Source organism: Salminus brasiliensis, chromosome 24 (genome assembly GCF_030463535.1).
Source record: "Salminus brasiliensis chromosome 24, fSalBra1.hap2, whole genome shotgun sequence".
Classification (NCBI taxonomy): Eukaryota; Metazoa; Chordata; class Actinopteri; order Characiformes; family Bryconidae; genus Salminus; species Salminus brasiliensis.
Genome location: NC_132901.1, coordinates 17,306,019 through 17,333,834, shown reverse-complemented (window position 1 = coordinate 17,333,834; position 27,816 = coordinate 17,306,019). Strand labels below are relative to the sequence as shown.

The following is a 27,816-nucleotide window of genomic DNA, read 5'->3' as shown; positions in this document are numbered from 1 at the left end:
CGGGCTGGGTGTTAGCTGGGCTGGACTCATAGTGTATCCAGTCAGTATACACATGATCTCAGTGCAGTGCTTATATACAATACATCATGGCACCGCAGTCTGGTGGTAGCATGGTTTTGACACTCCCATCAGTTCAGTCTCTTTCACAGCTGTCACATGATCAGCTGTCACTGAGACAATGACAGAGAGTGGTGCAGATCACTGTGTGTGTGTGTGTGTGTGTGTGTGTGTGTGTGTGTGTGTGTGTGTGTGTGTGTGTTTTAGATGCCTGTGTGTTGTAGGCCTGCAGGTTTGTTGAGATTCCAGTTTAAGCTTTTAAAGAATTTAGTTACCTGGTAACTTACACACACACACACACACACACACACACACACAGGTTTGTTTAAGTAGGGTCAAGCATATCTTACTATGTATTAGATACACTGATCAGCCATAACATTAGCACTACCTGCCTAATATTGAGTGGCCCCCCGTTGTGCCACCACAACAGATCTGAGCATTCGAGGTATGGACTCCACAAGGCCTCTGAAGGCGTCCTGTGGTACCTGGTCCACTGGTTGTCCTTTCTTGGACACATTTTGGTATATATGACTATATGGTCCAAAACATTATGACCACTTTGATGTCAAAGTCTGGGATATGTTACTAATGCATGTTACAAACAGTTGGATCTCATGGTTGAGATGTTGAATGTAGGAGAAATGGTCAGGCGTGAAAATCCGAACCACTCTGACAACAACCAAGTTGTTATAAGCAGATGACTGGGTAGGAGCATCTCTGAAAACAGCCAGGCTTGCCGGGTGCTCCTGTGCCAGTAACAGGGTGTTGGGCCTCAAGCCTTATTGATATGCAAGGACAGCGAAGGCTACCCCATCAGGTCTGAAGCACCAGAAAGTCACAAGTCATGGAAATGTCTAATGATCCATCGTGCAATTTACAGGTCTTAAAGGATCTACTGCTAGGCTTGGTGACAGATACCACAGGACACCTTCAGAGGTCTTGTAGAGTAAGCAGGTTCTGACTGCCTACAGAACACCAGCAGCATATTAAGCAGATGGTCACAGTGGCAAGAACCTTTAAGGCCTATCAGTATAAACTCACTATACAGTATAAACCTAACCTTCAGCTGGAAGGCTTTTACAGAGACCCATTACAGAAGGTCCAGAGCATGCTGTTGGTGCTTGGGGTTAGCCTGGCTTTTCCCTGATTTTCCTACAGTCACAAACACACACACATACACACACACACACACACACACATACAAATACTGATGCTCACAAGCTGACACAGTGCATTTTAAATTTGCTGTGGATTTCACAGCTTGTGCCACAGAACAGTCAATCCAGCGGGGGGTGGGAGGGAGGGACAAGGGAGGGAGGGGGGTTACAGGCAGGGACATCTCAAATACTTCATCTTTCACACACAGAGAGAGAAAGAGAGAACGAGGGCAGGCGAAGGCCACTGATCTGCACTGCAGTGTTTTAGTTTGGCAGAGAAGAGAACCAGAGAGGACACCATGTCTCTCTCTCTCTCTCTCTCTCTCTCTCTCTCCCTCTCTCTCTCTCTCTCTCTCTCTCCCCGTCTCTCCCTCCCACAGTGCAGGCCAAATTTGGATGGATGTATGCTGCTGCCCTGTGGAGTGGAATGCAGTTCCCACACACACACACAAACACACACACACACACACACAAGCACCCACCCCTCGGTAGGTCCAGTACATTCCACAAGAAACACCCACAGCACTGGAGAACGAGTTCACTCTGCAGATTGTGGAGAGCACTTGCCTTGGTAGCTTGTGCTAGTAGACGCAACACACTGAGAGTGTTAAATGAGTTGGAGGAAATGAGTAGCATGAGTTAAGGGGTGTCCCGATCCACTTTGTGCTCCCACCGATCCGATCTGAGCCCCTTAATGCTGGGTATCGTCTGATATCGATACTGTCTTTGTGTTGCTATAGATAATACAGTCACACGGTTTAGCGAAGAAGTCAAATCTTTATTTATTTGGTCTGGAAGTGTCATATTTTTTAAAGCGAGAGTCCAGGGGGGCTTAAATATGTATCTCAGAGGTCCACATACCATATTTCCATGGGTTGAAGGTCTATAAAGGACAAATGAGCAATATATGAATCCCATACATCCCAAACAAGTCCAAAACGAAGCTAATGACCAACGTATAGTTCTCAGAAAATCTGAAGTAGACTGTATGGACAAAAGTATTGGGACACCTGCTCATTCATTGTTTCTTCTGAAATCAAGGGCATTAAAAAAGAGCTTATTCTGCTTTTGTTGGAGTAACTGTCTGTTGCTAATGAGAATTTTACAGTGTTTAATATTTTATATCTCCCTGATTATCAGATCATTCATCTCCCAGTTTCTTTAAAACACTGCAGTGAAATCACTTTGTGTGTAAGTGTGTGTGTGTGTGTGTGTGTGTGGGTATGGATGTTTTCACATGTAGTTCTTTGTAGCAGGCTGTGTCCCACTATCTGATGTGTTTCCGCTTGCCTGACGGAATCCGATCACTGGAAACACGCCCTGTTTACACTTGTATTGTGGACGATCATGTGGACGATCTAGATCTCTGACCACCCCCCAATGTGGTTCGCTTGATCCGATCCTAATCTGATCATAATGCGTTTTGGGCATGTTTACACCTGGCTTTTCATGCGGACGAATGAAACCGTTCTCCAAAAACGGATGTAAATGCCAGGTGTAAACAGGCTCTGGGTTTGTTTCACGTGTTCACATGCAAAAGAAACCATGACTCCAATTCAGACGCTGAAGCACTCCAAGTGTGGAAACGCTGTGTAGTGGAACACCATCTGAACTGATACCTGTTGTGTGTTATTGAGCTATGATGTATAATAACCATTTAATAGTGAGGAAAATTGGCTGTGGTTTGGAGTTCTATAATGCTTATTAAGTTCATTAATAATGTAAAATAGTTCTGATCACTTCACCCGTCAGTGATTTGAATGTCACGGCTTCATAGATGTAAACACAGACTTCTAGAATATCGTAGATATGAGCATACTGTTGCTAGCACTGGGGAGTTGGGGAGGTTTAATGCCCTTCCTTTGTGGGAGAAGGTGTGTATATACCAGCTCACGGCTTGTGACTAAGAACGCTGTCAATCGGCCTGTCGATGCGCCCACGCCCTTCACCCTCGTCTCACCTGATCCTGTTGCCGTGGAGATTTGCCCTCGTCTGGGTGGTGCAGACTGCTACCGTAGCGCTGGAGAGGGGCGACTGTGTGTAGGCAGCTGGAGTGGTACAGCTCAAAGTCAAGGTCAACCAGGGAATAGACCACGGCAAGTGTGTGTGTCTGCAGTAGTGTGTGTGTGTGTGTGAGTGTGTAAGCATCTGGGTGCGGGCCTCTGTGGCTGAGTTTGCAAGTACGTCGGTCATGCTTTAAATAGACGTGTTGTTTGTGTGTGTTCATGTGTTTGTTTTCATATATTTTCAGGACAGATGTCCCGCTAACCTTCAGGACCACCCAAGAGATTATGAAGTTTGAGATTTTCTCACGATGTTTTGGATTGTAGATCCAGTATCATGAATCAAATCGTGGTCTGAGTGTATCGATACGTCACTAAAAGAGACTAGTCTTTCATACAGCCCTTGTATGAAACATCTTGGTTTGGTCCAATGCCTTTAGTCCAGGAGGAAGGATGAATGTGGTGCATCACATGACCGTTAACAGGCAATGGTGGCTTAGTGGTTAGAGCTCTGGATTATTATTGATCACAGGTTTGTGGGTTCCATATCCATGTCCACTAAGCTGCCACTGTTGGGCACTTGAGCAAGGCCCTTAACCTCTTGAACCCTGTGTGTATTATTCAGTTATGAATCCTAATGCAAAAACTATATTGGTTGGTAACTGTTTGGTTTAGAATGTCTTGTGGAGTCCCACAGGGGTCTATTGTAGGGCCTATGAAAGTGGTGTTAATTATGACAGTGCTGCAGTTACGGAAGTGAAGAGAGTGTAGGCTTACGTTCAGGCTCTGCTCCTATTCTGAATTTCATTGTAGTTCATTAAATTTTATTATATTGCAATATAATATTTTCCCTTGCATTGTTAATCATTAACCTTAATCATTTTAGGGTCCTAGTTACATTCCTTCCAACATAGCCGAACCACTTTATTAGAAACTCTTTACTAATATGAGGTAGGGCATCCTTTATTCTCTCTATATAAGTACAGAACCCCTAAAGAACCCTATTTTTAAGCACTCTAGGTTTGAAGAATAATTATAATTATTGCTCTGTTGCTCTACTGATTCTGCAGCTACAATACCAACCAATCAGATCATGTTTAGCGAATGCTAAGAAAAGACAAAGGCTTACCTTTATCACTTGATTTACTTTATTGATTAACCAAAGTGTTTTCTACAGATTTTAAGGCCTGTCAGGTGGGCTAAGTGCTTGATGTAAAGTTGCTGTAGCAGCCTATAGGGTTCCACTCTATCAGTGTAACCTGAGCTGTGTGGTTGCGGCACTGGACTGTATCTCTATCTCAGCTACATCAAACACGTATAGCCAATACATGTGTCCAGTCAAAACACTCTCTCAAGTTCTGACCGTTTGCAGATGGTATCTGGACCTACTTTGATCAGATTCTGTTTACACTTGACATTAAATCGCATCCCCAGTGTGACATCATGAGATCAGACCTTACTTTCCCACGCCTCTGGCACCGCCGCTATGACCCGAGGATCGCTGGTTTAAATCCCGGGCCATGCTGTCAGCCATCAGCAGCTGGAGCCGGAGAGAGCACAATTGGCCTTGCTCTGTACAGGTGAATAGATGGCTCGCTTTCTCTCTCCACATTACTTGCAGGGGTGTCTGCTAGCATTTGCATCAGCTGTGTACTTGGAGCCTTTCCTCCGAGCTTGTTGGTTGGTTGCCCTGTGACATTGCATTGCCGGCAGGTCGAAAAGAGGCGGTGGCCTGATGCGCACGTGTCAGAGGAGGCATGTGTCAGTCCTCTAGTGCCAGGTTCTACAACATCATGGAACATTAGATGGTTCTCTCAGAAAATGCGACAGAGATAGAGCAAGAGGGAGAGAGAAGCCAAGATCCACAGTAGTGATTACTCATATTAGTGCTTTTTTCGTATTTTCCACCTGTCTGACGGAATCCGATCACAGAAAGCGTATCCTGTTTACACTTGTAATAAACGTGGACGATATCAGTCTCAGACCACCTCAGAATGTGTTTTCAGTAACCTGATCGTAATCTGATCACTGTGTCTTTTGAGGGGGTTTTACACCTGGCTTGTCATGCGGACAAGTTGAATCCGATCCGATCCGATCACCAAAAACGCATTAATGTCAATTCAGACCAATTCTGACCAACATATCATAACAACATATGCTGCATAGTGTTTTACAAGTAGAAACACCTCTTCGGTGCAGTGTTTGTGTGTCTAAGCCGTTGCCGTGTATGCAGACAAACTCTGGCATATGCTGTGTACAGTGTCTGAATCCCAGTTGCAGTGTTAATGTCAGTAGACTTGACGCAATGCCAGCCTAACTCTCAGCTTTCCCACTCACTCTCTCGCTCGCTCTCACTGCACGTGCCGTCCTGAGATAAGAGAGCGGATGCTGCGAACCCTCAGCTTTAAAAAAAACATGCTGTCGTCAGATTTCCCATTCCTCCGTGCCTGTTCTCCTCCTTTGATCCGTCTATCCGAAACCCCCCCCCCCTCCACATGGATCCCAGAACATGAGAATTCTCATAGATTTATATATATATATATATATATCACAGAAAATGTGATGCATATTAAAGTATGTAATGAAATGATACACTGTACGGACAAAAGTATTGGGACACCTGTTCATTCCTATTAAAAAAAAGAGTTTATCCACTGTCCAGAGTCTGTGCACTGTGCAGGGAAGGCTTTCAACTAGATTGAGATACTAGAGGATTGATGTGAGGATTTGATTGCATTCAGTGACAAGACAGTTAGTGAGGTCATGATGTTGGATAATTGCCAGCCACCTCATCCCCAAGTCATCCCAAAAGTATTGGGTGGAGCACCACCATCATTCCAAAGAGCACAGTTCCAATGCTCCACAGCCCGAAATCTGGGGGGCTTTTTACCCCTCTAGCCCCTCTAAAGTAGCTGAATGATCCTATTAGAAGGGGTGTCCACAAACATTTAGTAATATAGTGTAGGTCTGATTAATAACTGATTAAGTACTGTACGTTACATGGGACTGAGAGTCAGTGAGAGGCGAGAAGGTCCAGGCCCTGAGTCTTCTAAATATGGCAGAGAAGCTCATGTGTTCGTCAGCTTGTCTGTTTGTGGCAGCTACCATTTAGCTTCAAGAATTCTGGAGCTCCCTTAAGACTCTGGTTGGTAGCTGCCACTGTTTCTAAGCTGTGTGATGTAATGGTGTCCATTTTTGTAGGCGACAGCATGTCGTCCAGTGTTAGAAACCACACACGGAGATTACCTAACATCACAGCAACACAGCCTAAAGTGAGGGTGTTTATGGTTTATGCAGTTATGCTAATTGGGTTTCATAGCCTACCATTATTTGTTAGCTACATTAGCTTCGTATCTCCAGTGCCAAACCGAGGACGCAAACTTCACATCCCAATTAATGAAAGGTGCTTGTCAGATCTCAACTGTTATACGAATAAACAACCAAGATGATAGATGACAGCTAGGTGAACTAAATGGGGGCAGTGTTTGGGGTATATTGGTCAGGCTTTAGCCTACATTAGACTTTTTATGACGCATTATCCCTTAAACAGTGTGTGCAGTGGTGTAGAGGGGCCTGTAGGGCTCGGAAGGATGTTTTGTTGTGCTGTGAGGGGTGTTGGGGTAAGCTGTCCAAACCCATCGTTTGTCAGCTGTGTTCCAGTTCTGCCCGCGGAGTCGAGTGTCCGTCCTGATCGCCCGGCAGCGCGTGAAGAGGAACTCACTTTGGGTCTATTTTTATCTCTCCCCCTGTTTACAGACAACACGCCCTGATGGAGTACATCAGCCAATTAGACAAGTTCAGTCCTTCGTCCTCAGAGAGAGAAAGAAAGATCACCAAACTTTACAAAATAGGACAAAGGGTATCAATAGAACACTGTCTCCCAGTATGGACAAACCATCAAACTCGCAATGTCACACAAGACAAATTTAATTACATTTAATTAATCTATGACTTATCTACCAGAGGCAGATTATATCGGCCCATCTTACTCCAGTGTTGGATAGATGGAGTGCATTATGAATATGATGGCATTGTTGATTTATGTTGACGTTATGGTAAAATCTGTTTTTTTAATATGGCAATCTATAAATCGCAGAAAGACAAACTATTGCAACGTCAGCTTTTACCAATATCCTGCTGCTCTGGTTCAGATGTGTGAAATTCAATTAAAAAAAATTGATAAGTATAATAAATATAGGGCAGTACTTCTTTGTTGCCTTAGGAATTATACCCACCTCCCACCTGAGTGGCTCCACTCACTACCTTTGTGGCCACGGGTCAAAGTTGTCATTTTTTTGTGACGTCTGAATGAACTCAAGGTGAAGTAAATGTCAGCTGGCCAGTGTAAACAGAGAGACATTAGGATGCATTTAGAAAAAGTTTAGGAGTTTAGGGATTTGTGTAAGCACCCAAGCTGGCCAAATTCTATGTGGGAAAGAGTTAAGTATCGAAGTTTTTTTGTTTTCTGACATCTGGGAGTGCACCGATATGGGAACTGTGGGACGATGCTGATGTGCGGTATTTTTCATGGACATATCTATATGTCAATATCTATATATGTAAGTTCATAAAAGTAAGAAACCTGAGTGGATTATGTAACATTTATTTCTGTATGGTTTAAAGTCCAGTGAAATAGTACTGTGGTGCAGAACTCCAGTGTCATATAGAAGTAAATTCATAGAAATTTCTGAATGAACAGGTTTGAGTTGTGTTCTGTTGATGAACGCGGTCCGATTGTTGCATGTTTTGACTTTAATCAGTTCAGACAGATTCAGTCCAGAATTATCCAGTCACTGGTAGAGGTTTCTGTAGCATCAGCAAAGCCACGCTGATACTGATCTGTGCTGATAAGCTCGGTGTAGCTCTGTAAACTGGATGGGCTTTTATGTTCAAAACCTGTGCTGCTACTTTCCACCGTGGGTTGACCTTCACGTCAGAAATCCCAACGACTGCTTTCATTTCATATCAGACATCTGCTGCGTCCCTCCAGGCTCATGCTCAGGAAGTTTTCACGACTCAGATGTTTCATCATCCGGCTGCAGAGGCAGAGCAGTTGACTCATGACTTTGCTGTTTTTTTCAGTTTAGATTAACTGTAATGCGTTTTTGTGCTGGATTACCAGACCGCTCACTAATACATTGCCGACTGTGCACAATGCAGCAGGCGGAGTGCAGTTTGAGAGCATTTCCACAGCACCTTCATACAGACTTTAGTACGTTGAAAATGCTGGGATGTACCAATGCACATTTTTAGTGGTACATATAGGCCTGTCTTAACTTTTTTTGGACAATAAATGAATAATAACGTTAATATTAAAGTAAAGACTATTTTATTCCACTGATATTATGATAACATAACATCATAAAAATGTAGTTGTTCCATTTCAAAAAGCTGTCTGCCTTTAATTATTAAAAATATTGAGATGTTAGATTTGTAATATAAAAATACATTTCCTAATTAAATAAAACATGAATAAAAATAAAGACATTAATAAAGAAAATAATAAAATAACATTATTGTGATCCCCTGTCAAGTAAACATAGTGGGCAATATCAAAGTCACTGATATACTGATAATACTGATAATATAACAGCATAAAAATGTACATTTAATTATTAAGAATATTCAGATATTAGATTCGGAATATATAAATAGTTTAAATATCCTAAATAAATAGAACACTATGTTTTTGGTATCGTGACATCCCTAGTGTCTGCTCAGGGGTTGCAGTGGAGGCCGGTGAAGTGGAAGAGCAATTTCAGCCATTACTGAATGGCCTCTGGCCAGCATCTCTGAACTAGAAGAGAGCTTTCAGAGGTGCTTTAAAGACAGCTAACAAATGTTTGAATCCTTCTAAAGTAGGGAGTACTTTTGCACGTCATGCCATCCTCAGGTATTTATGCGCAAAACAGTAGTTGACGGAAACACTGATACATTTGCATGCTTATTTACTGTGCTTTCAGAAAAGGGCTTAGTGTAAAGCTATACAGTCTACCTTTACCACAATACGCCTCCGTACCGATATGCCGTGCTGTAAAATGTGAATACGCAGGCTTTCAGATATTTGTCTGGGACTGTGTCAGTTAAATAACTTACAAAAGAAAGTTCTGTGTTTTGTGTTTTATTGGATTTGCTGCTACTTTTAGAAGCATAATCGTGTTTCCTCCCTGTTCTTTTTCACTCACTGTATCCGTGCACTGTTTTTAGATTAGCTTCTCCTCTCACTGATCCATCTATCATTTTAAAATACAGTGTTAGCTTCCTACCCCTCTGACTAACACTCTCTTTCTCCCCCTCTCTCTCTCCTCTGTCCTCTCTCAGTGCGAGGATGTCGCCCAGGGAAGATTGTGCAGATGACGGAGGCGGAGGTCCGGGGGTTGTGCATTAAGTCCAGAGAGATTTTCCTGAGCCAGCCCATTCTGCTGGAGCTGGAGGCCCCGCTCAAAATCTGCGGTCAGTTTCACACTCAGCCTCCATCTCGTACACACACATCACCAACACGTTTGCCTCAGCAGGGTCATTTCAGTCTAGCACAGCGTCCGGTCCTGGACGCTGGATGCTTTAAGGAGATGGCCACGGTCGGGGCTTCGGTCAGTCGTGTCAATGCGGAAGAAGATGGAGGAGGACGTTCACATATATGGTTATACACAGTACAACTAGCAGTGTCAGCTACAACACAGCTTCATCACTAATCACTGTTGTAGCCGACAGTCAGCGGTATACACTCCAACTCTGCAGATCTTTAGGACAGCTCATGGTGAGCCTTGTCTGTATTCAGCTGGATTCTTCCAGCAGTGCTCGATTATGGCGTTCGATGATTTCCCCACCTTAATGATTCCAGGTCTCTTGGGGAAAAACTGAGCACTTCACTGCGAGTCAGCGATGCATATCATTGTGTGAGTGTTTGTTTTTGACAGATACCAGAACATCCTTGGGAAAATCTCCTGTATGGACAGTTTCTTCCCCACATTTACATTGAGGGCATTTAGCAGACGCTCTCATACAGAGCGACTATCAAAAGTGTTTCACTGGTTTCCTAGAAAAATATCCTTAGATCTGTCTAGACTTGTCTAGATACTACTACACAAGTCAGTATGGAGACCACAATACTCTTCCAAGAGTACACTTCACCCAAATACTCTTGGAAGAGGTGGGTCATCAGTCTGTGTTTGAAGACAGCAAGCGACTCTTCGGACACCCAGAGGAAGTTCGTTCCACCACTTTGGTGCCATTGTCTTCCGTGGCTCTTTAATAAGACACTCTAGCTTTAGAGTCATTACATTTTCTTTTTCTCATAACAATTTAGTGCCAACTAGTTAGCACTTAACATATATGTCGGCCACTTCTGCATATCCAATAAACGTGATTTACCGGCGCAGAGAGGCATTTAAACTTTATTCTTACAAAAAAATCACATCTGAAAACAATATTTAAACATGGCTAACAACGCTGTAATATTGTGCATCTCAAGCGAAAATGCATAATATGCGGGGACGGACGTTGTTAGGAGACTATACATCTCTTGACATCTCTCTCTCTCTTGAGAGATCACTTAATTTTTTTTCTTAAATTTGCATTTCTATGGCATGCATTTTATTCCAGTCATTTCATCAAACAAAGCTGAGTTACCTAAATTTGCAGACTATGAACGGCATAAAGTCCCAACAGCAATGTGAAAGACATAGTGTAGACATGAAAGCTGTGATTGGCAGTCAAGGTTATTTCACCATAGGGATTTCTGAATGATCTGAGAGTTATTTATTTTAATAATTCCTTTGCATTATTTGAGCAGTTGTCATTTCTGCAAATAAATGCTCTAAATAGCATTTTTTTTATTTGGAATCTGGGGGAAATGTTGTCAATGGTTTATGAAATACAATGCAAATGTTACTTCCCTAAACACATTACCTATAAATGGTAAAACCAGAACTGATAATGTAGGGTGGTCTCTTCATTTTTTCCGGAGCTGTATGTCGGCCACTTCCACATATTCGAAAAATCACATCTGAAAATAATATTTAAACATCGCTAACAACGTTGTAATCTTGCGCATGTGTCATATGCGGAAGTGGCCGGTATTGGGGACGGCCGTTGATAGGAGACTATATGTGTTAGCTAGCTGGCCAAACTAGCTACTATTGTAAAGAAAATGACATTTGTAGACATTTAAGACAAAGCAACAAGTAAAGCACTAAAAAGTGGCTAAGCTTAACCCATATCCAGGCTCTTAGCATCTTAGCACCTAAACAGCTGATCATGACCCTTCTACTATTAGCATGATTACATTCTCTGCTAGCTTTCATTACCTAGCTAGCAGCTGTTCTGCAGCTGGATCATAACACTATAGGTCCGACTATTTAGCTTGCTGACCCTTTGAAATGATAGTAAGAGAGCTATCTAGCGTGCTAGTTCTGCAAATACCCTGTACAGTGATCACTGACCAAACTAGCTACTAGTGTAGAAAGAAAGCATGTGTCGCCATTTAAGACAAATCAACTAGTACAACTATATATATTTTAATAATAACTCCATATTCAAGCTTGTGGTGGAGACTGACTTAGCATCTCAGCAACTTAACCACAGCGAATCCTGATAAGACAGCTTATTAAGACACATTTTTACAGTGATTACATTCTCTGCTAGCTTCCATTAGCTAGATAATAATGTTCAACAGCTGGATGGATCGTAATAACTGAGAGCTAGCTATGCTAGCTAAGATAACTAGATAAATGGCTAGCCCTTTCACATGATGTTGGCGAGCAAGCTAGCTCTGCTAATACCCTGTATGTAAATATAAATAAAATTAAATATGTATGTATTTAATATGACTTCTATTGTAGAAAATACATCGTTTTTTGCCACTGACTCATTCAGTTGTTGAATTTGGTAAAAAATTTGACAAGATAAGTCAAAGTAAGATCTTAGTATTACGACATATTAACCCCCCTAAAAAGCCTATGGCCTGTGGTTGGGCCAAAGGTGTTATTACAAGCCTTCTATTACTAGTGAATAGCTCCATCAGTTTGTACAGAAATCCCTGTAGTTACTGAGTAATACACCTTAGCGTGTAAAGGGATATAAAATTGAGACAGACTTGGTGTCGAGGACATTCATGTGCTGCATTCATGTGTAGACAGCTAATTTCCTACTGAGCCAAGTCAAGTCAAGTCAAGTCAAGTCAGATTTATTTGTATAGCGCTTTTTACAACTGTTGTCGTCACAAAGCAGCTTTACAGTAGTACTAAAGGACAGAGACAGAGAAGAAAGAAGGAATAACATGAAGGGTCAAAGACCTCCGTGAGCAAGCCAACGGCGACAGTGGCAAGGAAAAACTCCCTCAGAGCTGGAGGAAGAAACCTTGGGAGGAACCAAGACTCACAAGGAGGACCCATCCTCCTCTGGCCAGAATACATATTCATCAAGCTACTTTGAAAGCAGCACATTCTTATGCCAAACAAACATGTCAGCATCACGTTAAGGAATTATAATACATTGCTGAGTGTGTGTGTGAAGGCAGTGGTGTGCCAGTTCTCCTTCGGGCCTCAGCAGCGAAACACTGACACTAGCATTAAGTGTTGGGAATTAAATTAAGGGGTATCTCCTCCGTGATGTTTCTTACGTAGGTTGCAGCTCATAGGAGGATGAAGAGGGATGTGTGTGTGTGTGTTATGTAGGTCAGTGGCGCAGCGAGGCGTTTGAGTACACAGACTCTATTGACTTTGAGTGGCTGACACCTTTATTCGCATTCAGCTCACTCACTTCATCAGATCAGCAGACAGCTGACTGTCTCTCTGTCTCTGTTTCCCGCTCTCCTGGACTCAAGTCTGTCCCTTTCTCAAATTCAAAAGGAAAGGGGCCGCCCTGGTAGAGCCATTAAGTTCCAAAGCCGTCCAAAGCCGCAGACGTTCATATATAAGTATACGGCACTCTGCAGAGGTTTTCTGCAGCTAAGCATGCTATTTACGATCCGTTCTCTCAGCAATTAGAGAGTTTTTACTGTAGAAACTCCAGATCCCAGAAGAACAGATGCAGGGAAACGCAAGTACAGCAAAAAGGAGCAAGGCGTTCTCAAGAAGTTGAAGAAGCTGGACCCTCTTTATCACCAGCACAGCGTGGATGTGTTTAATTCCATCACCTGATTTACCATCATTAAGCACTGATTTACCAAACCAGGTGTTGGATGATCACCGTTAATAACACTAGACTTCATGAGGAGAGCTTTGGAGATGTTTTAATGAACTCAGTGATGAAAAACCACGATTTTTATATGAATGTTATTAATGTTTATTCTAATATTAGTGCTTTTTTATGAGACACACATCATGAGCTTTCTTACATTCTTATTTCATACAGCTGCCCCAAACCTTTCTACAGTGCTATATATAAAGTAAACTTAACTAAATAACTAAAGTATACCAATATTACCAATATATTGATTAGGGGCGGGCTGGATGCTACATTACCATTCCAACCGAACATGGTAATGCACCATCGCATGCACCGCTTTACTTTTTGGAAAGAAGCACTGCCAATAGACACTCTGGAGCAGATGCACATGAACCTATTGGCATCATGCCTAATGCCAGGCGTGGGTTAGAGGGGTATAAAGACCCCCCTGAACTGAGCTGTGGAGCAGTGATGCTCCACCATCCAATAATTTTGGAATACGTTGAAGAGTTGTGATCATCCACCAATCAAATCACTCACAGCAGTGCTCTTCCAAAATCTAGTAGAAAGCCTTCTTCCCTGGACAGTGGAGACAGTTACTCCAACAAAAGCAGAATGAGCTCTTTTTTAATACCCTTGATTTCAGAAGAAACAATCAATGAGCAGGTGTCCCAATACTTTTGTCCATAAAGTGTACCTACTTCCGCCTCTCGCTGTTCTTTTCTTTCTCTCCCTTGCTCTTCTCTCCCTCTGTAGCTCACTCCTGTCTCTCTCGCCAGCTCTCTCACACATTTTATGCTGACCTTTTGCCCCCACTTCTTATAATCCCTCTAATCTCTGTCCATCTGTCAGTTGCCCCACTCATCCCTGTACTCTCTCTCTCTCTCTCTCCCCCTCTCTCCTGTATAGGTGACATCCATGGTCAGTACACCGATCTGCTGAGGTTGTTCGAGTATGGAGGTTTTCCTCCGGAGGCGAATTACCTCTTCCTGGGCGATTACGTGGATCGAGGGAAGCAGTCCCTGGAGACCATCTGCCTCCTCCTGGCCTACAAGATCAAATACCCCGAAAACTTCTTCCTGCTGCGTGGCAACCACGAGTGCGCCTCCATCAACCGCATCTACGGCTTTTACGATGAGTGTACGTGCACCGGGGAAGGCCTATACACGCATTTATAAACACACAGGCTACAAAAGCACTGACATATAGGCTCTCACACTGTTTCCACTTCTCAGAGAGTGACGTGTCTGCCTATAATGAAAGCCAGGACGGGGTGGTTGGGGTCTGGCGTGTGCTTCTATAGATGCTAATGTAGTTAGATGAGGCTAGTAATAGATGCTTATACCTCACATTACCATGCTGCATGCTACAGACTTGTTTTTGTAAGGCTGTATGCTTTAGTCCATGGTTATAGATAGCAGTGCATCGTACAGTGTCAGAAACCACATAAGCAAGTCTATTAGAGATAACCAAACACTGAACACCTCCACGTGGTTTGAGACAACCTAGAGGCTTTATTCAGACTGCAGTTAGCAGTATGTTAATTGGTGTACATACGTTTCCATTACGCTAAGCAAACAAGCAGAGAAGTCTTGGCTTGTCGTTGACTGCACTTTGGGGTTTGGGTGGAACTCTAGAAATCTGATTTCTGGCAGAAATATCGCTGACTGTCAGCCCTGTAGGATGTTTAACATTTCATGCTGATCTGAGGCTGGATTATTTTGTTTTTGCTACATCAGCTTAAAGTTGCTGAATTTCTCAGCATCTGCATGAAAGCTCGCTGGTGCAGCCTGCTGGATAAAGCAAGGAACTGCACAAACACTTTTATATCTTTTTTATATATTTTGAAGGCTTCTCTGTTCATAACACTTCACAACAGTCCTTCAGTTTGAATACGTGTCAGACACCTGATCACTGTCTGTGTTCCCTGCAGGCAAGCGCAGGTTCAATATCAAACTGTGGAAGACATTCACTGACTGTTTCAACTGTCTCCCCATCGCTGCCATCGTCGACGAGAAGATTTTCTGCTGCCACGGAGGTGAGTCCCCTCGGAAATGTCTGATCGGCATCAGTGTGTGTGAGTGAGGTATGAAATAAGCCTTACAAGCAGACGCTGACTCATACTTCACCAGCACAATTTCAAGATCCCAGCAACTTTTAACTGGTTTATCATAAATAGTTAATGGATATAATGAACATCATTTCTGCTAATAATTGGCATAAGAAGAAGCGGAAGTCACTGCAATCATGGCCCCTGAGTAGCAGCGTTAGCGTTGAGTGTGAATCCCACTAAAACACTAAACCTGGAAAGAGCTGTTGTGAGGTTGACTGTACAAACAGATTCAGTGGAAATTCCAAGCTTTCCTTTTACATTATGCAGAAAGCTCAAGGAAATCGAAACTAATGCATTGCTGCATTTCGGAATCCAGGCACCCATATGTGTGGGAGCTCACTGTTTGGTGAAGTAACGCTCTGAAAAAACAAGTGGGAAATAACAAGTCCAATGTAGTTGTGAATTTGGTCACATGCTAAGGTGGATTAAAAGGAAAGCTGGCAAAACCCAAATGAAGCAGTCTATTAAATGTGCCTGGAAACAGTGGAAAACAACTCTCTCTCATTCACTCGACTCTGTGCTCTCAGATATGAGGTTTCATCCTCTAAATGGGTGCGATTTTTAGCCTGGAAGTCCCTGGCTACACATCGCCGTCCATTAACCATTGGTTCTTTCGTCATTTGACTGGATTGCTGTTGCTTGTTTCAGTCCTGCTTTGGCCATTTCCTCTAGTAAGCGAATGTTTTGCCACTTAGTCTGACTAAAGGAGGCGTGTTCCAGCGGGAATATGACGTCAGTGTTTACCCTCTATTGGTATAAGTGATGTACCTAATTGTATTAGTTCATGTAGTTTATTTGTTTGCTATTATAGCTGGCATTGAGAATAACTGGTAAGTTGGTTTAACTGCAGTAATTGTTTAAGTGATGTCACTGCCATGATGGATTAATTGACCTAATTGTTATTATTTGTTAAGTGGCGAAACGGTAGTGATTGTATTGGTTCATGTGTTTAATTGGAGTCATTAGCTTAGTGATATAACTGGCTACATATACTAATAACTGGTTGACAGGTTTAATTGACTTCACTACCTAAATTATAATAATATCATCAATAATGGAATTAATGAAAATCATTAATTAAATGATGCAACTATCAGGATTGGTTGATTGCTTCATTGGAATTAAGTGATCTTCTGATTGATGTAACTGGTATAATTTGGGATCTGATTATTTATTTAATTGCCATCATAAATTACATGAAGTAACTGGCATCATTGATTGATGTCATTGGAATCATTCGTTCCTCATTGTTCCTCATTGCTGCCTCAGGCCTGTCCCCGGACCTGCAGTCTATGGAGCAGATCAGACGAATTATGAGGCCCACAGATGTTCCAGACACAGGTACACAACACTCAACTGCCAAAATATCCAGTGTGTTCAGATGGACCCTAAACACCAGCAAGTTCAGATGGCTTTTTTTTTTTTTTTTTTAAACATGTGTTGTTATGTCTCTGGTGTTCAGGGCTGCTGTGTGACCTGCTGTGGTCAGACCCTGATAAAGACGTCCAGGGCTGGGGGGAGAATGACCGCGGTGTGTCTTTCACATTCGGAGCAGACGTGGTCAGCAAGTTCCTCAACCGCCATGATCTGGACCTCATCTGCAGAGCGCACCAGGTGACTTCAGCAAAAGCAAACTTCACTTCAAGGCTTAAATGTGAAATCAGATTTAATAAAGATACAATGGACATCTTGAAGCCAAAAGATGACCAAGATGGAAGCTGGCACCTTGTTTAGACACAGACACAGGTGACAAGGCCATTTCTTAGTGGCAAACCTTGTAAAAGTTGTACTGCAGCCAGCCACCAGAGGGCGTAAGAGACGTTTTGACTTCACATTTAAACTGCTGTTATCCAGGTTACCCTTATATACAGTCTTTGGTCAGAACAGGGTGGAGCCAAGATGAAGATATCAACGCAATATCATTACTCACCATTGTGTGTGTGTGTGTGTGTGTCTGTGATTGCAGGTGGTGGAGGATGGTTACGAGTTCTTTGCTAAGAGGCAGTTGGTCACTCTGTTCTCTGCTCCAAACTACTGTGGAGAATTCGACAACGCCGGGGGCATGATGAGCGTGGACGAAACCCTCATGTGCTCCTTCCAGGTGACCCGCACACACATCCGCACACTCTCACGCCTGCATACATGTGCACTTGTAAAAAAGCAGTCAAGAGTTTGATAAATGCAACATGAATTGAGGTGAAATCCATTACTTTTCTTTTTTTTTTTTTTTTTTACAGTTTCAGAACAACAAAAAAAAATCATCAGTCCACATTGCCGGAGCTACTTTTTCCACACATGTAGCTCGTTAACTACAGACCGTATAGCTTAGCAGGGTTTTTTTTTTATTCGTGTTTCATACTTGTGTCCACTGGCTAAGCAACAGTAGAGGCCCTATTTTAGCAATCTTTAGACGAGCTGCGTGTCAGTGTGTCTTTGCTATCGTAACGACAGGAAAAGTAAAAAAAGACATGTACTAAGTCTCTTAAGTATTCATGGGCGTGTCACTTGCCATTCCCTTTAAGAGCCAGGCGCAGTCTGCCTTAGGCGGATTGCTACTGCAATGGTCTGGGAAGGCTTGCTGAGGCGGTGGAGCGCCTCGCCTCTAGAATAATGTTATTTTACTTTAGATTCTGTTTATTGTTGATGTAAAAGTTATCATAGCTGCCAGCTGACACGCGCTATGGGTTTGTGCACTGCTGCATGTCCATGTGTGTGTAACAAGCGGGGTGTACAACACACGTCGGGCACGCGCCTGTGTTGACAATTCACTGCCAAGATAGCAATGAACGTCTGCCTAGGCTGTTCAGTCAGTGACCTGCACACCTGTGTTTTCCATTGCCAAGACAGCAATACGCCAGAAATTCACCTAAACACACCTCATTTCGAGACCACTGCGCCCATCGGCGTAGATATATATTCACGAGCACCGTTGCTGTTTAAACGACGCAGGCGGAAGGCTTGAAATTAGACTGCTCGCCTTGCGCGGGGTGTAAGATAGGGCCTCAGGTTTATTTGCTCTAAGCTGATGGAACTGCTTGTTGTGGCGGAAGAGGGTTAACTGTGTGCACTCACCTGATTCCTGTTGCTTGTGTTTTTTTTTTAGATCCTGAAGCCTTCAGAGAAGAAGGCCAAGTACCAGTACGGGGGCATGAATTCGGGACGTCCAGTCACTCCTCCCCGCACAGCCACCCCACCCAAAAAACGGTGAACATCCGAGCGAGCGGCGGTCAAAGAGGAGCGAGAGAAGGAGAGTGAATCGGGCATGAAGTACGAGGAGTGACAGAGTCTCTCTGCAATTTCTGCAATGACGGAAAAACAATGTAGTTAAAACGACGCGAGAAGCAACCTTTCTGATTTTAAAACACTTATAACTTCCCCCAACCCACCCTCCAACACCTATCACCCTACCAACCCCACCCATCCACCCACCCGTTTGTCTCCAATGCTTTTTTTCTGTATTCCTCTGTGTTTTTTTCCCTCCATCTTTCAGTCTCATTCTTTGTCTGTGTAACCACATGTTTTTTCAATGAAGTGTTTTGGGATTTAAAAAAAATAAAAATAAAAATGCACACCTATACACACTGACACACACTTACACACACAACACACACCTACCAGTGTATCTGTCTGCATATCAGAGTGTCCTTTTTTTTCGCTTTTGCTTTTGCCTTTGACAGAATGATGTACATTGACTAGCTCTTCTTCTTTTTTTAGTTTTCCGTTTCATTCTTCCGTACCTGTTTGAGAGAAGCAGGACCACGTAAATAAACCAATAACTTCATCTGGGTTTTCAGTAAATAAACCAGAATAAACTGAAAGCGCTCTGTGTGGTCAGTGATTTGTAGTCGTTACAAGGAAGGGATTACAATATCTATAAAAATTATTCTCGCCTTAGATGTTTTCCCAAAAACTCAATTCAATAAAAATACATAATGTAAAATAAGTGATTGCTTAAACCATCACCCCCTTTAAAGAGAAGGCCTAATTCAACAGAGCTCCAGCAGGCAGTTGGTGCTAGTAGTGCCACATGCGTTTATCTATATGTGTAATCTATGTAATTAGCTAGCTGGCTAACTATATTAGCTTGTTTTGTGGCTGCTGGGCTATTTTCACTGAAAGCTTGCAGTTACACAATTGGTTCACTAGATGGCGCTAGTGACTCAAAATAATGAGTCCTAGAGACCCTATGACTTACTGTGTCAACACATCTGCCCTATTCTGACGAATCCTTTTTGAGGAACTACACTATATGGACAAAAGTATTGGGACAGCAGCTCATTTATTGTTTTTTTTTTCTGAAATCAAGGGTATTTGAAAGCAAAAATGTTTCTGTTGACCTTTTCAGGACTTTTCAGTCCTGATTCCTTCCCCTTCCCCAGCCGCACTGCATCCTCCTGTTCTAACCAAAACAAATGAAAATCTGATATTCAGCCATAAATGCTTGTCTGCTCTATATGACAAAAGTATCAGGAGACCTGCTCATTCATTGTTTCTTTTGCAATCAAGGGTCTATCCTGCTTTTGTAACTGTCTCTACTGCCCAGGGAAGAATGCTTTCTACTACATTTTGGAGCATTGCTGTGAGGATTTGATTGCATTCAGGGGTAAGAATGTTAGATGATCAACACCCCACTTCATCCCGAAAGTATTGGTTGGAGCAGCATTATCCCAGAGAGCACAGTTGTCCATATAGTGCACATACAGGCTAGTGTATGTATTAATAGAATAGCCACTGGTCAGTGGTTCCAGTGGGTCCAAAAGCAGCAAGGCTTTTAGTCCTATGCCATGTGTGCTTGGTGGCCTAAGCTTGCTACAAAGGCACGTTTTAGTCAGCTTGACATGAATCATGAAATTACAAATCATGTCCTGGACCATATGATTTGCGAGTGGGCCTCAAAGGGAAGGACTTTTATATGTCTGTTGTGGTGCAGTCATGGCCCACTGGTGGTGATTAGAGGGCAGGACCGAGGCAGAGACATAAACACTCATCACATGACCTCTGTCTCCAGCCCAGAGAAGAGGAACAGCCATGATTAGTCTGAATTCAAAGGCCTAGGTGAACTTTTCTCAACATTTGGCCCCAAACATCTACTGTGTGTTTCAACAGCATGAAATCAAAATCATGGGTGTCTGTAAATACACACTTTAGCCATCCGTGAGCCCTGCATCAATTGTCGGTTTCTGACCACAGAGCTGCTGTTAGCTGGACATAGCTAGCAGTGACACCATTGTGTCCTGATACAGGTGTACCAGTACCACACATACTACCATGAACACTACCACACCACTGTGATACAAAATATGGACAAAAGTATTGGGACACCTGCTCAATCATTGTTTCTACTAGATTGTGAGGCATAGCTGTGAGGATTTGACTGCATTATGGCCGATGCATCAGAGACAGATACATGGCCCTCCCCCCCTCCCCGAGTGCCTCTAAGAAATTAAAGACTTTTACACAGGGCTGTAGATGTAGCACAGTGCAGGTTCCAGGAACTCATCAACCTACTATCAAATAAATATCATGGCTTTTATTACGGCAGCCATTCTGCAGCACTACTGTAGCCTCTATCTAGAACAAAAGGGTACGATGTCAGCTGCAGCTACAGAGGAAATTCTGTTGGGCTCAGAAGAGCAGCTGTTGTCCTGCTTACTGTCGCAGCTGCTCAACAGACGCACAGCTAGTCAGTGAGCATACTGACGAGACGGCCTTTCTTTAGAGTGCGTTTAAGTTGCTGAAAGGATTCAGTTGTACGGCTGACTTTGAGACAGACCATCAAGTGAATACATTGAAGTACTCAAAAATGCAAAATGCAAAAATGACCCAAATAAAGACCTCATTTTCAACTAAGGTCAACATCAGGTCACTAATCTGAGGAGTTCTGGACCCAGACACTATCTTCTCCAGACCTGAACCTATAATCAATTAACTATTGAGCACCATTTCATTTTGAAGCAGTTGCTTGGTTTAACCATCAGCGGCCGGAGTCAAACAGAGCACAATTGGCTGTGCTTTCTCCAAATGAGTAGATGGCGCTCCCCTCACCTAGGAGTCTGTTAGCTGGTGCGGTGGAGCTGGGGACCCGGTGGTTTTCTCTGACGACTCAGCTGCCCAGCAACGCCACATCGGCTGCAGTTTGAAAAGAGGCAATGGCTGGCTTTGCATGTATCAGAGGAGACGTGTGTTAAGCCCTTACCCTCCTAGTGTTGGGGCCATTGCTAGTGCTAGGGGGAGCTAGGAACAGGTGGGTTAATTGAGAGAAAGGGGGACAGACTTGTACATGTTTATCCTTCCCATGGGCAGTTCTAAACCAGCATGTCTTATTTGTTTGGAGACGTGGCAATTATTAAAAGCTGTAATGTCAATTACAAGCCACTACAAGACGAGTTATTAAGAACTTCATTTTAAGATGTACAGTATTTATCCAGAGCGACTTATAAAAGTGCTTCACTGTTTACTCAGAAAATACTTACTTACTTACACCTTAGTTAGTTTGTATCGACTAGGTGTCAGCCCCTCGGTATCGCACCCTCTCCCAGGGCAATTCCGAGCTGCCGCCCCCAGGCTCACACGAGGACTCTGGTCATGTTTGATTCAATGATTCGGTTCAGTGTTGTGAATCATGTCAAGTTCAGTTAATGTGTTGCACCTGGGGCTGGGGATACTTTAGGAGCTCGGCTACAGAGCTCCTCGCTGAGAATTGTAGGTTCAGAGCCTCGAGGTAGCCAGAGAGACTCGTGACTCAGATCACAGTTTGTTTAGGCCAGTTCACAGTTCAGGTGCACTAGCGGACCTTGCTTCTAGTATTGAGTTTTGCGAGGCACCCTCGCTCGCTCCCTGTATCTATCCGCGACTCTCGCGCCAGCTAGGCGACCCTCTTCATCTTCGCTTCTTCAGGTTTGGTCGGCCTAGCCGTTTAGGGTTCAGTGGCTGGTTCCCCAGCTCTCTCTCACCAGCTAACCTAGCTGTGCTCCCAGAGCCCCCCTGGTCTCAGGTGTGCTTTTGTGTTCGCCTGTTTTGGTTGTCGAGTTTATGTTGTTTTAATATTTACTTTACTTAATAACTTTAGTTTCTGCATTTTTTGCTTGGTTTACTCTGTGTTGTACTCCCCTTTTTTGTTAATAAAAGTACTTGCATTGGATTCATCTCTGCGAGTGTTCGTTCCTCGGTGTCTGGCCTAACCAGCCATGACACTAGGATCCAAATGATACCTTAGATTCTACTATGGAGACCTCACTACTCAGTACTCTTGGAAAAGATGGGTCTTCAGTCTGTGTTTGAAGACAGCAAGCGACTCTGCTGTTTGGGCACCCAGGCCACTACTAGGCTACTTCAATATATATATGAAAGTTAATGGAAATTAACTGGACCTAGGTTGGAGGAAATTGGTTGGAGAGTCACACACTCTCCAACTAACAATAAAAGTGCTACAAAATTTTCTTTATGCGATGCCATAGAAGAACCATTTCTGTTATAGAGATGCAACCTTCATAGTCACACATTTTTATGACAAACATGGTTCAAACAGAGGTTCTTCTATGGCATCACTCAAAGAGCCATTTGCAGCACCTCTATTTTTACGAGTGCAGCTCCGGGGGCCTGGGGTTGTGTGTTTGATCCCTGCTCCAGTTACTCTCTGTGTAGGAGTTTGGTGTGTTCTCTCCGTGTCCGTGCGGGTTTCCTCCGAGTACTCTGGTTTTCTTCCTGTCTCCCAAAAATACACACTGTAATTGAATTGGCTGTATGTGGTACCCTGCAATGGACTGCCACCCTGTCCAGGGGATATTCCTGCATTGTTCCCAATGATTCCAGGTAGGCTCTGGACCCACTGCAACCCTGATCAGGAAGAAGCAGATGGGGGCAAAAAAAAAGGTTTCTGGTTTTTGATTGGCTTAAGAAAACCAAACCGCATCATGTAACATGCACACAACTTTGTTGTACAGCGCTTTTCTCAGAAACACCATGTTCTCAAAAACAGTGAGCCTATTAGCTACTTGAGAGACACTGGTATAGGCTGTAGAAATGCTCCATCCAGAGCATGCTTCAGGGCACATTTCCATATGGAGATATGTGTAAGATATGGCTACAAGCGATGAGCACCCTGCACATGGCGTTGATACCAATAGTAACCAATAGTAAGTAATATGAAAAATGTCATTGAGATCACTGCAGGGATCACTTGGTGGCAGTGGATTACTAACAGCACGTCTAAAACTGGGCATTGTACTTTTCTCTTTTTAGTCTGTCAGGGTGAAAAGGACTGTTGGCTTTAAATGACATGAACCTGCCCAGTCCTGCAGATGAAAATGAGGCGCTTGACAGGTTACAGATTACGACATTACAAAGAATGTGTGTATTGCCCTCGTGAATTAAAGCCAAAGAATTGCAGATCTTTGGAGGTAGGTTTGTTCCTGATTAAAATTCTGAAATTTCTGGTAACTAACTATAGTTGTTCTGGTTTGGCTGTTGAGTCTGTTTAGCTTGGCACAGCACTTCCAGTGTCTGTTCTGCCATTCTCTTCTGTTGTAACTTGCTGTATTGGCATAACATGACTCTTAATTAACTGGTTACAAATGTGCCCATCTTATCAAAAACCTCAAATGATATGACCAGCTTAAGAATGCCAATATTTCTATCGACAAAATACAGGAAAAGGTTTGCTACTATTCTGAAGGTTGGCTGTGCTGTTGAGTGTGGTTTACTGTGTCCCAGCTGAGCTTAACTACAGCAGCAAAAAGCTAGACATGACTATTTCCAACAAAGCGGAGGAATACGCTCCTGTGATTTTAGCGTGCAAAGGCAGTTAAAACAACTAAACGCTTTAGGCACCTGGAATGTCACAAAGTCATTACCAGTAACATTTTTGACTGTGTTAGTCGAGGCGTGTGTGTACAAAGTGTGTAATATGCATTTTTCCGTTGAGTGAAGTTCTATGGGAGCCGGGGGGGTTATTTCAATTGGTCCATAGAAATCACCCAATAAACACCTTAAATGTGAAATGAGGTTTAAAAGAACTGCCAATTTAAAAGAAGTGGATAAAGGCTTCAGCGTGCCAGACAATCAAGATAACATGGATGTCCATATCAGAAAAGTTGCCTAAAGCCTTGGATACACTGCACAACATTTAAAGTCATAGCAGATTCTAAAAGACTGGGTATCTCACACGTCCTGCCTGAGTTGTGCTGATTTTTAATGGCGAATGAAACAATGTCCATTGCACCCTAAACAACTAGGGATCATGCACTACACAGCTTCAACCTGCTGTACCTCACATTACCTAGGAGAAGCAGATTCATGCCTCCATTGACCTGAAATAAAAGAAATGTGAAAAATGCCTATTGGTGGTCAGCAGAATAGGGCCAGTGGATCGCTGGTTTGAATCCCGGGCATGCTGCTAGCTGCTAGGGGCTCAAAACAGCACAATTGGCCTTGCTCTTTCCAGAGTGGGTAGACGGCACTTTCTCTCCACATCACTCCAGTGCAATGCTGGCCGACACTGGTGTCTTCTGATGGATCCGAGCTGGGTACTCTGCGCTTTCCTCAGACCGTGTTGGTCCCAACGGCAGCTGGGAAAATAAGACGATAGCTGGTTGCATATGTGTCAGAGGAGGCGTGTGCCGGTCTTCATCCTCCCAGTGTTGCGAGCATTGCATGTGATGGGGGAAGAATGTGTGTGGGTTGGGTAAGTGACGATCCAAATCTGGAAAAAGGGGGGAATTAGAAATAAAAAAAACAAATGTCTTTGCCTGAGGTTGTGGGTGGGAAGACAGTCTGTGGAAGGAGTTGAAGGTGAGGAGCAGAGCACATCTTCTAGGCTACCCTACGTACAAGGCAGATGTTGGCTTTTTAAGGGCATTTCAGTTCCACCTGAAATGCTACTGCATTATCAGACATGTCCTGGTGCCAGAATATAGTTGCCTCATCATTTAAGGTGGAACGGACGATTAAAATAAGAAACTGCCTAAAAACTGCCTGACTGCACTTTTTATACTCACTTTCATTGGCTACAGACTCGGGTCAAAAAATCTAACATATGCAATATGTCCTGACTGGTCTGAAACATGACTGGACGTCTAAAATCAGGGTTAAAATCTTGTCGATTTCAACAAGAGTCAAATTGTGATAGCTAGACGACTGGGTCAGAATATCACCATAACATCAGGCAGGTCTTGGGGGTTGGGGTTTTTCTGGTATGCAGTGGTCAGTAGCTACCAAAAGTGCTCCAAGAAAGGACAACAGCTGAACTGGCAACAGAGCCATGGGCACCCAAGGCAAATTGATGCCCATGGAGCTCCCACCTTACACCTTACAGGACTTACAGGATCCAAAGCTAATATCTTGGTGCCAAATATCAGAGGATGCCTTCAGAGCTGTTTTGGTGGCATGAGGGGGGCCTACACAATATTAAGCAATATTGGTTTTAATGTTATGGCTGATCGCTGTAAATGTAGATTCTATAAGCTGCTATTAAAAAAAATTGACAACACTTAATTAATCATTTAAAGCACAAGTTATTCTAAACCTTTGGCCGGTAGTGTAGATGAAGCATGGTGAAGGGGTGAAGAGAAGAGATCGGATTAGTTTAAATCAAGACCTGTGCAGCTGCTGGAGCGGTGCGGCTGTGTAAACGCACCACGCTGAACAGCTGATGGAGCTGCACCTGTTGCTTCGACAACTCAGCACAAGTCAAAGGTCATGCTAGTTTTAAGGAGCCGTGACCTCCACGCTAGTTGAGGAAAGATGGTGGGGTGGGGGGGCAGACGAAAACTCCAGCTGCATTCAAATCCTAACCTGGTCTAAGCACTAATCCAATCATCAGGAGCTTGCTAGTCCAATCCCAGGAGATGCCGCAGACAACCATGGCCAGGAGTTTCCACAACTTTCCTATGCAGGACTCAGGCTCAGGTTACAGTCGGACTCGAGGGCACCCTTGCATTTTGACTGCCTGTTATTTTTTCATCAGTCGGAATTGACTGTTAGTGTGTAGGGGGCACTCCAGCCTCTAACAGTGTTATTTAAGGTGGAACAGAAATTTGATAAAGGCATTTTCATGTCGGGTCAGTGCAAATGGAGGTGTGAATCTGCGTTTCCTAGATAACGCGAGGTAAGCGTGTTTTTGGGTGTGTTGGGTTCGGGTCAGCAGCTGTGTAGTGCATGGTCTATGGTTTAGTGTGCAATGGACATTTTTTTAATTTGTCATAAAAATCAACACAACTCAGTCAGGTATGCATCGCTAAAGTGCCCACAACAAGTAAAACCCTTCACATGGTAAAAAAAAAAATGAACAAGTGCCCATTGTTAAAAATGTGATCATCTGTATTAATGAGTACCCTTCTATTAGTGCCCTTCCAATAGACATAGCCCTTTCCAGTAGTATAAATGGGATGCAGTGCTATATTGGGTGAGAAAACATCATAAACTGACCAATTAGGTGCCCTTTCAACGAATAACACATGATACAGGGCTGTCCTATATGTGTGAATATGGGGAAATTTCCAAATGAAAGCCCTAAGATGTGGTGATGTGGTTCTCTGGAATGATGGCGCTCCATCAAATACTTTTGGGATGAGTTCATCCAACATCCTGACCTCACTAATGCTCTTTTCACTGAATGCAATCAAATTCTCATGGTAATGCTACAGAAAGTAAAAAGCCTTTCCTGGACAGTAGAGATTCCATTTTTAAATCCCCTTGATTTCAGAAGAAACAATGAATGACATGGTGTCCCAATACTTTTGTCAATAAAGTGTATGTTAAAACACGCATATACACTCATCCTTGTAAACTCAGGCACACTTGTCTTTATCATTTTATGAAACTGGGGTACACACACACACACACACACACTTTCCTCTGCCCTTTTTTGTTGCAAATGAGGTAATGAGGTAATGGCTAACTCCAGAAGACTGCATAGTTGAAAGCCTGTCATTATTAGTCATTAAGACAAACACTCCACTGCTGCTGGATAAAGACAGAGTGGAGAGCGCTGAGGGAGAGGCTATCCAAACAGAAACTGGCCACATGGAGAATGCTGATCCATCCATCATCACATACCTGACTGCAGGACGTCACAAGAAAACCTCTCTCTGTGGTCATGAGAACCTGAGGGATGGAGCTCTAATGAGGTGCTGAGGAATTGCTGTTCATCTTTTTGATTCTTTTAATTGATTTTTATTTGAACAGTTCGATATAATGCATTTATTTACTATACATATAGCATATAAGTTGTTGATGTATAAATAATAAGTATGTGACTTTGTTTAGAGGGGGAATGGATAAGATGCTAGGATGTGGTTTTGCAAATCTATTTACAACC

General features: G+C 43.2%; 1 protein-coding gene across 1 annotated transcript in view; it reads left to right on the top strand.

The window, feature by feature from the left end:
• Positions 1-19,318, top strand: part of LOC140546531 (serine/threonine-protein phosphatase PP1-beta catalytic subunit) — a 45,255-nt gene extending 25,937 nt beyond the window's left edge. The window contains exons 2-8 of the mRNA XM_072669881.1: positions 9,542-9,673; positions 14,297-14,527; positions 15,321-15,425; positions 16,770-16,841; positions 16,963-17,114; positions 17,467-17,601; positions 18,604-19,318. Of these exons, the coding sequence (XP_072525982.1) occupies positions 9,542-9,673; positions 14,297-14,527; positions 15,321-15,425; positions 16,770-16,841; positions 16,963-17,114; positions 17,467-17,601; positions 18,604-18,708 (932 nt within the window). The 3' untranslated portion in view covers positions 18,709-19,318. The remainder of the gene's footprint in view (positions 1-9,541; positions 9,674-14,296; positions 14,528-15,320; positions 15,426-16,769; positions 16,842-16,962; positions 17,115-17,466; positions 17,602-18,603) is intronic.
• The last annotated feature ends 8,498 nt before the right edge of the window (positions 19,319-27,816 follow it).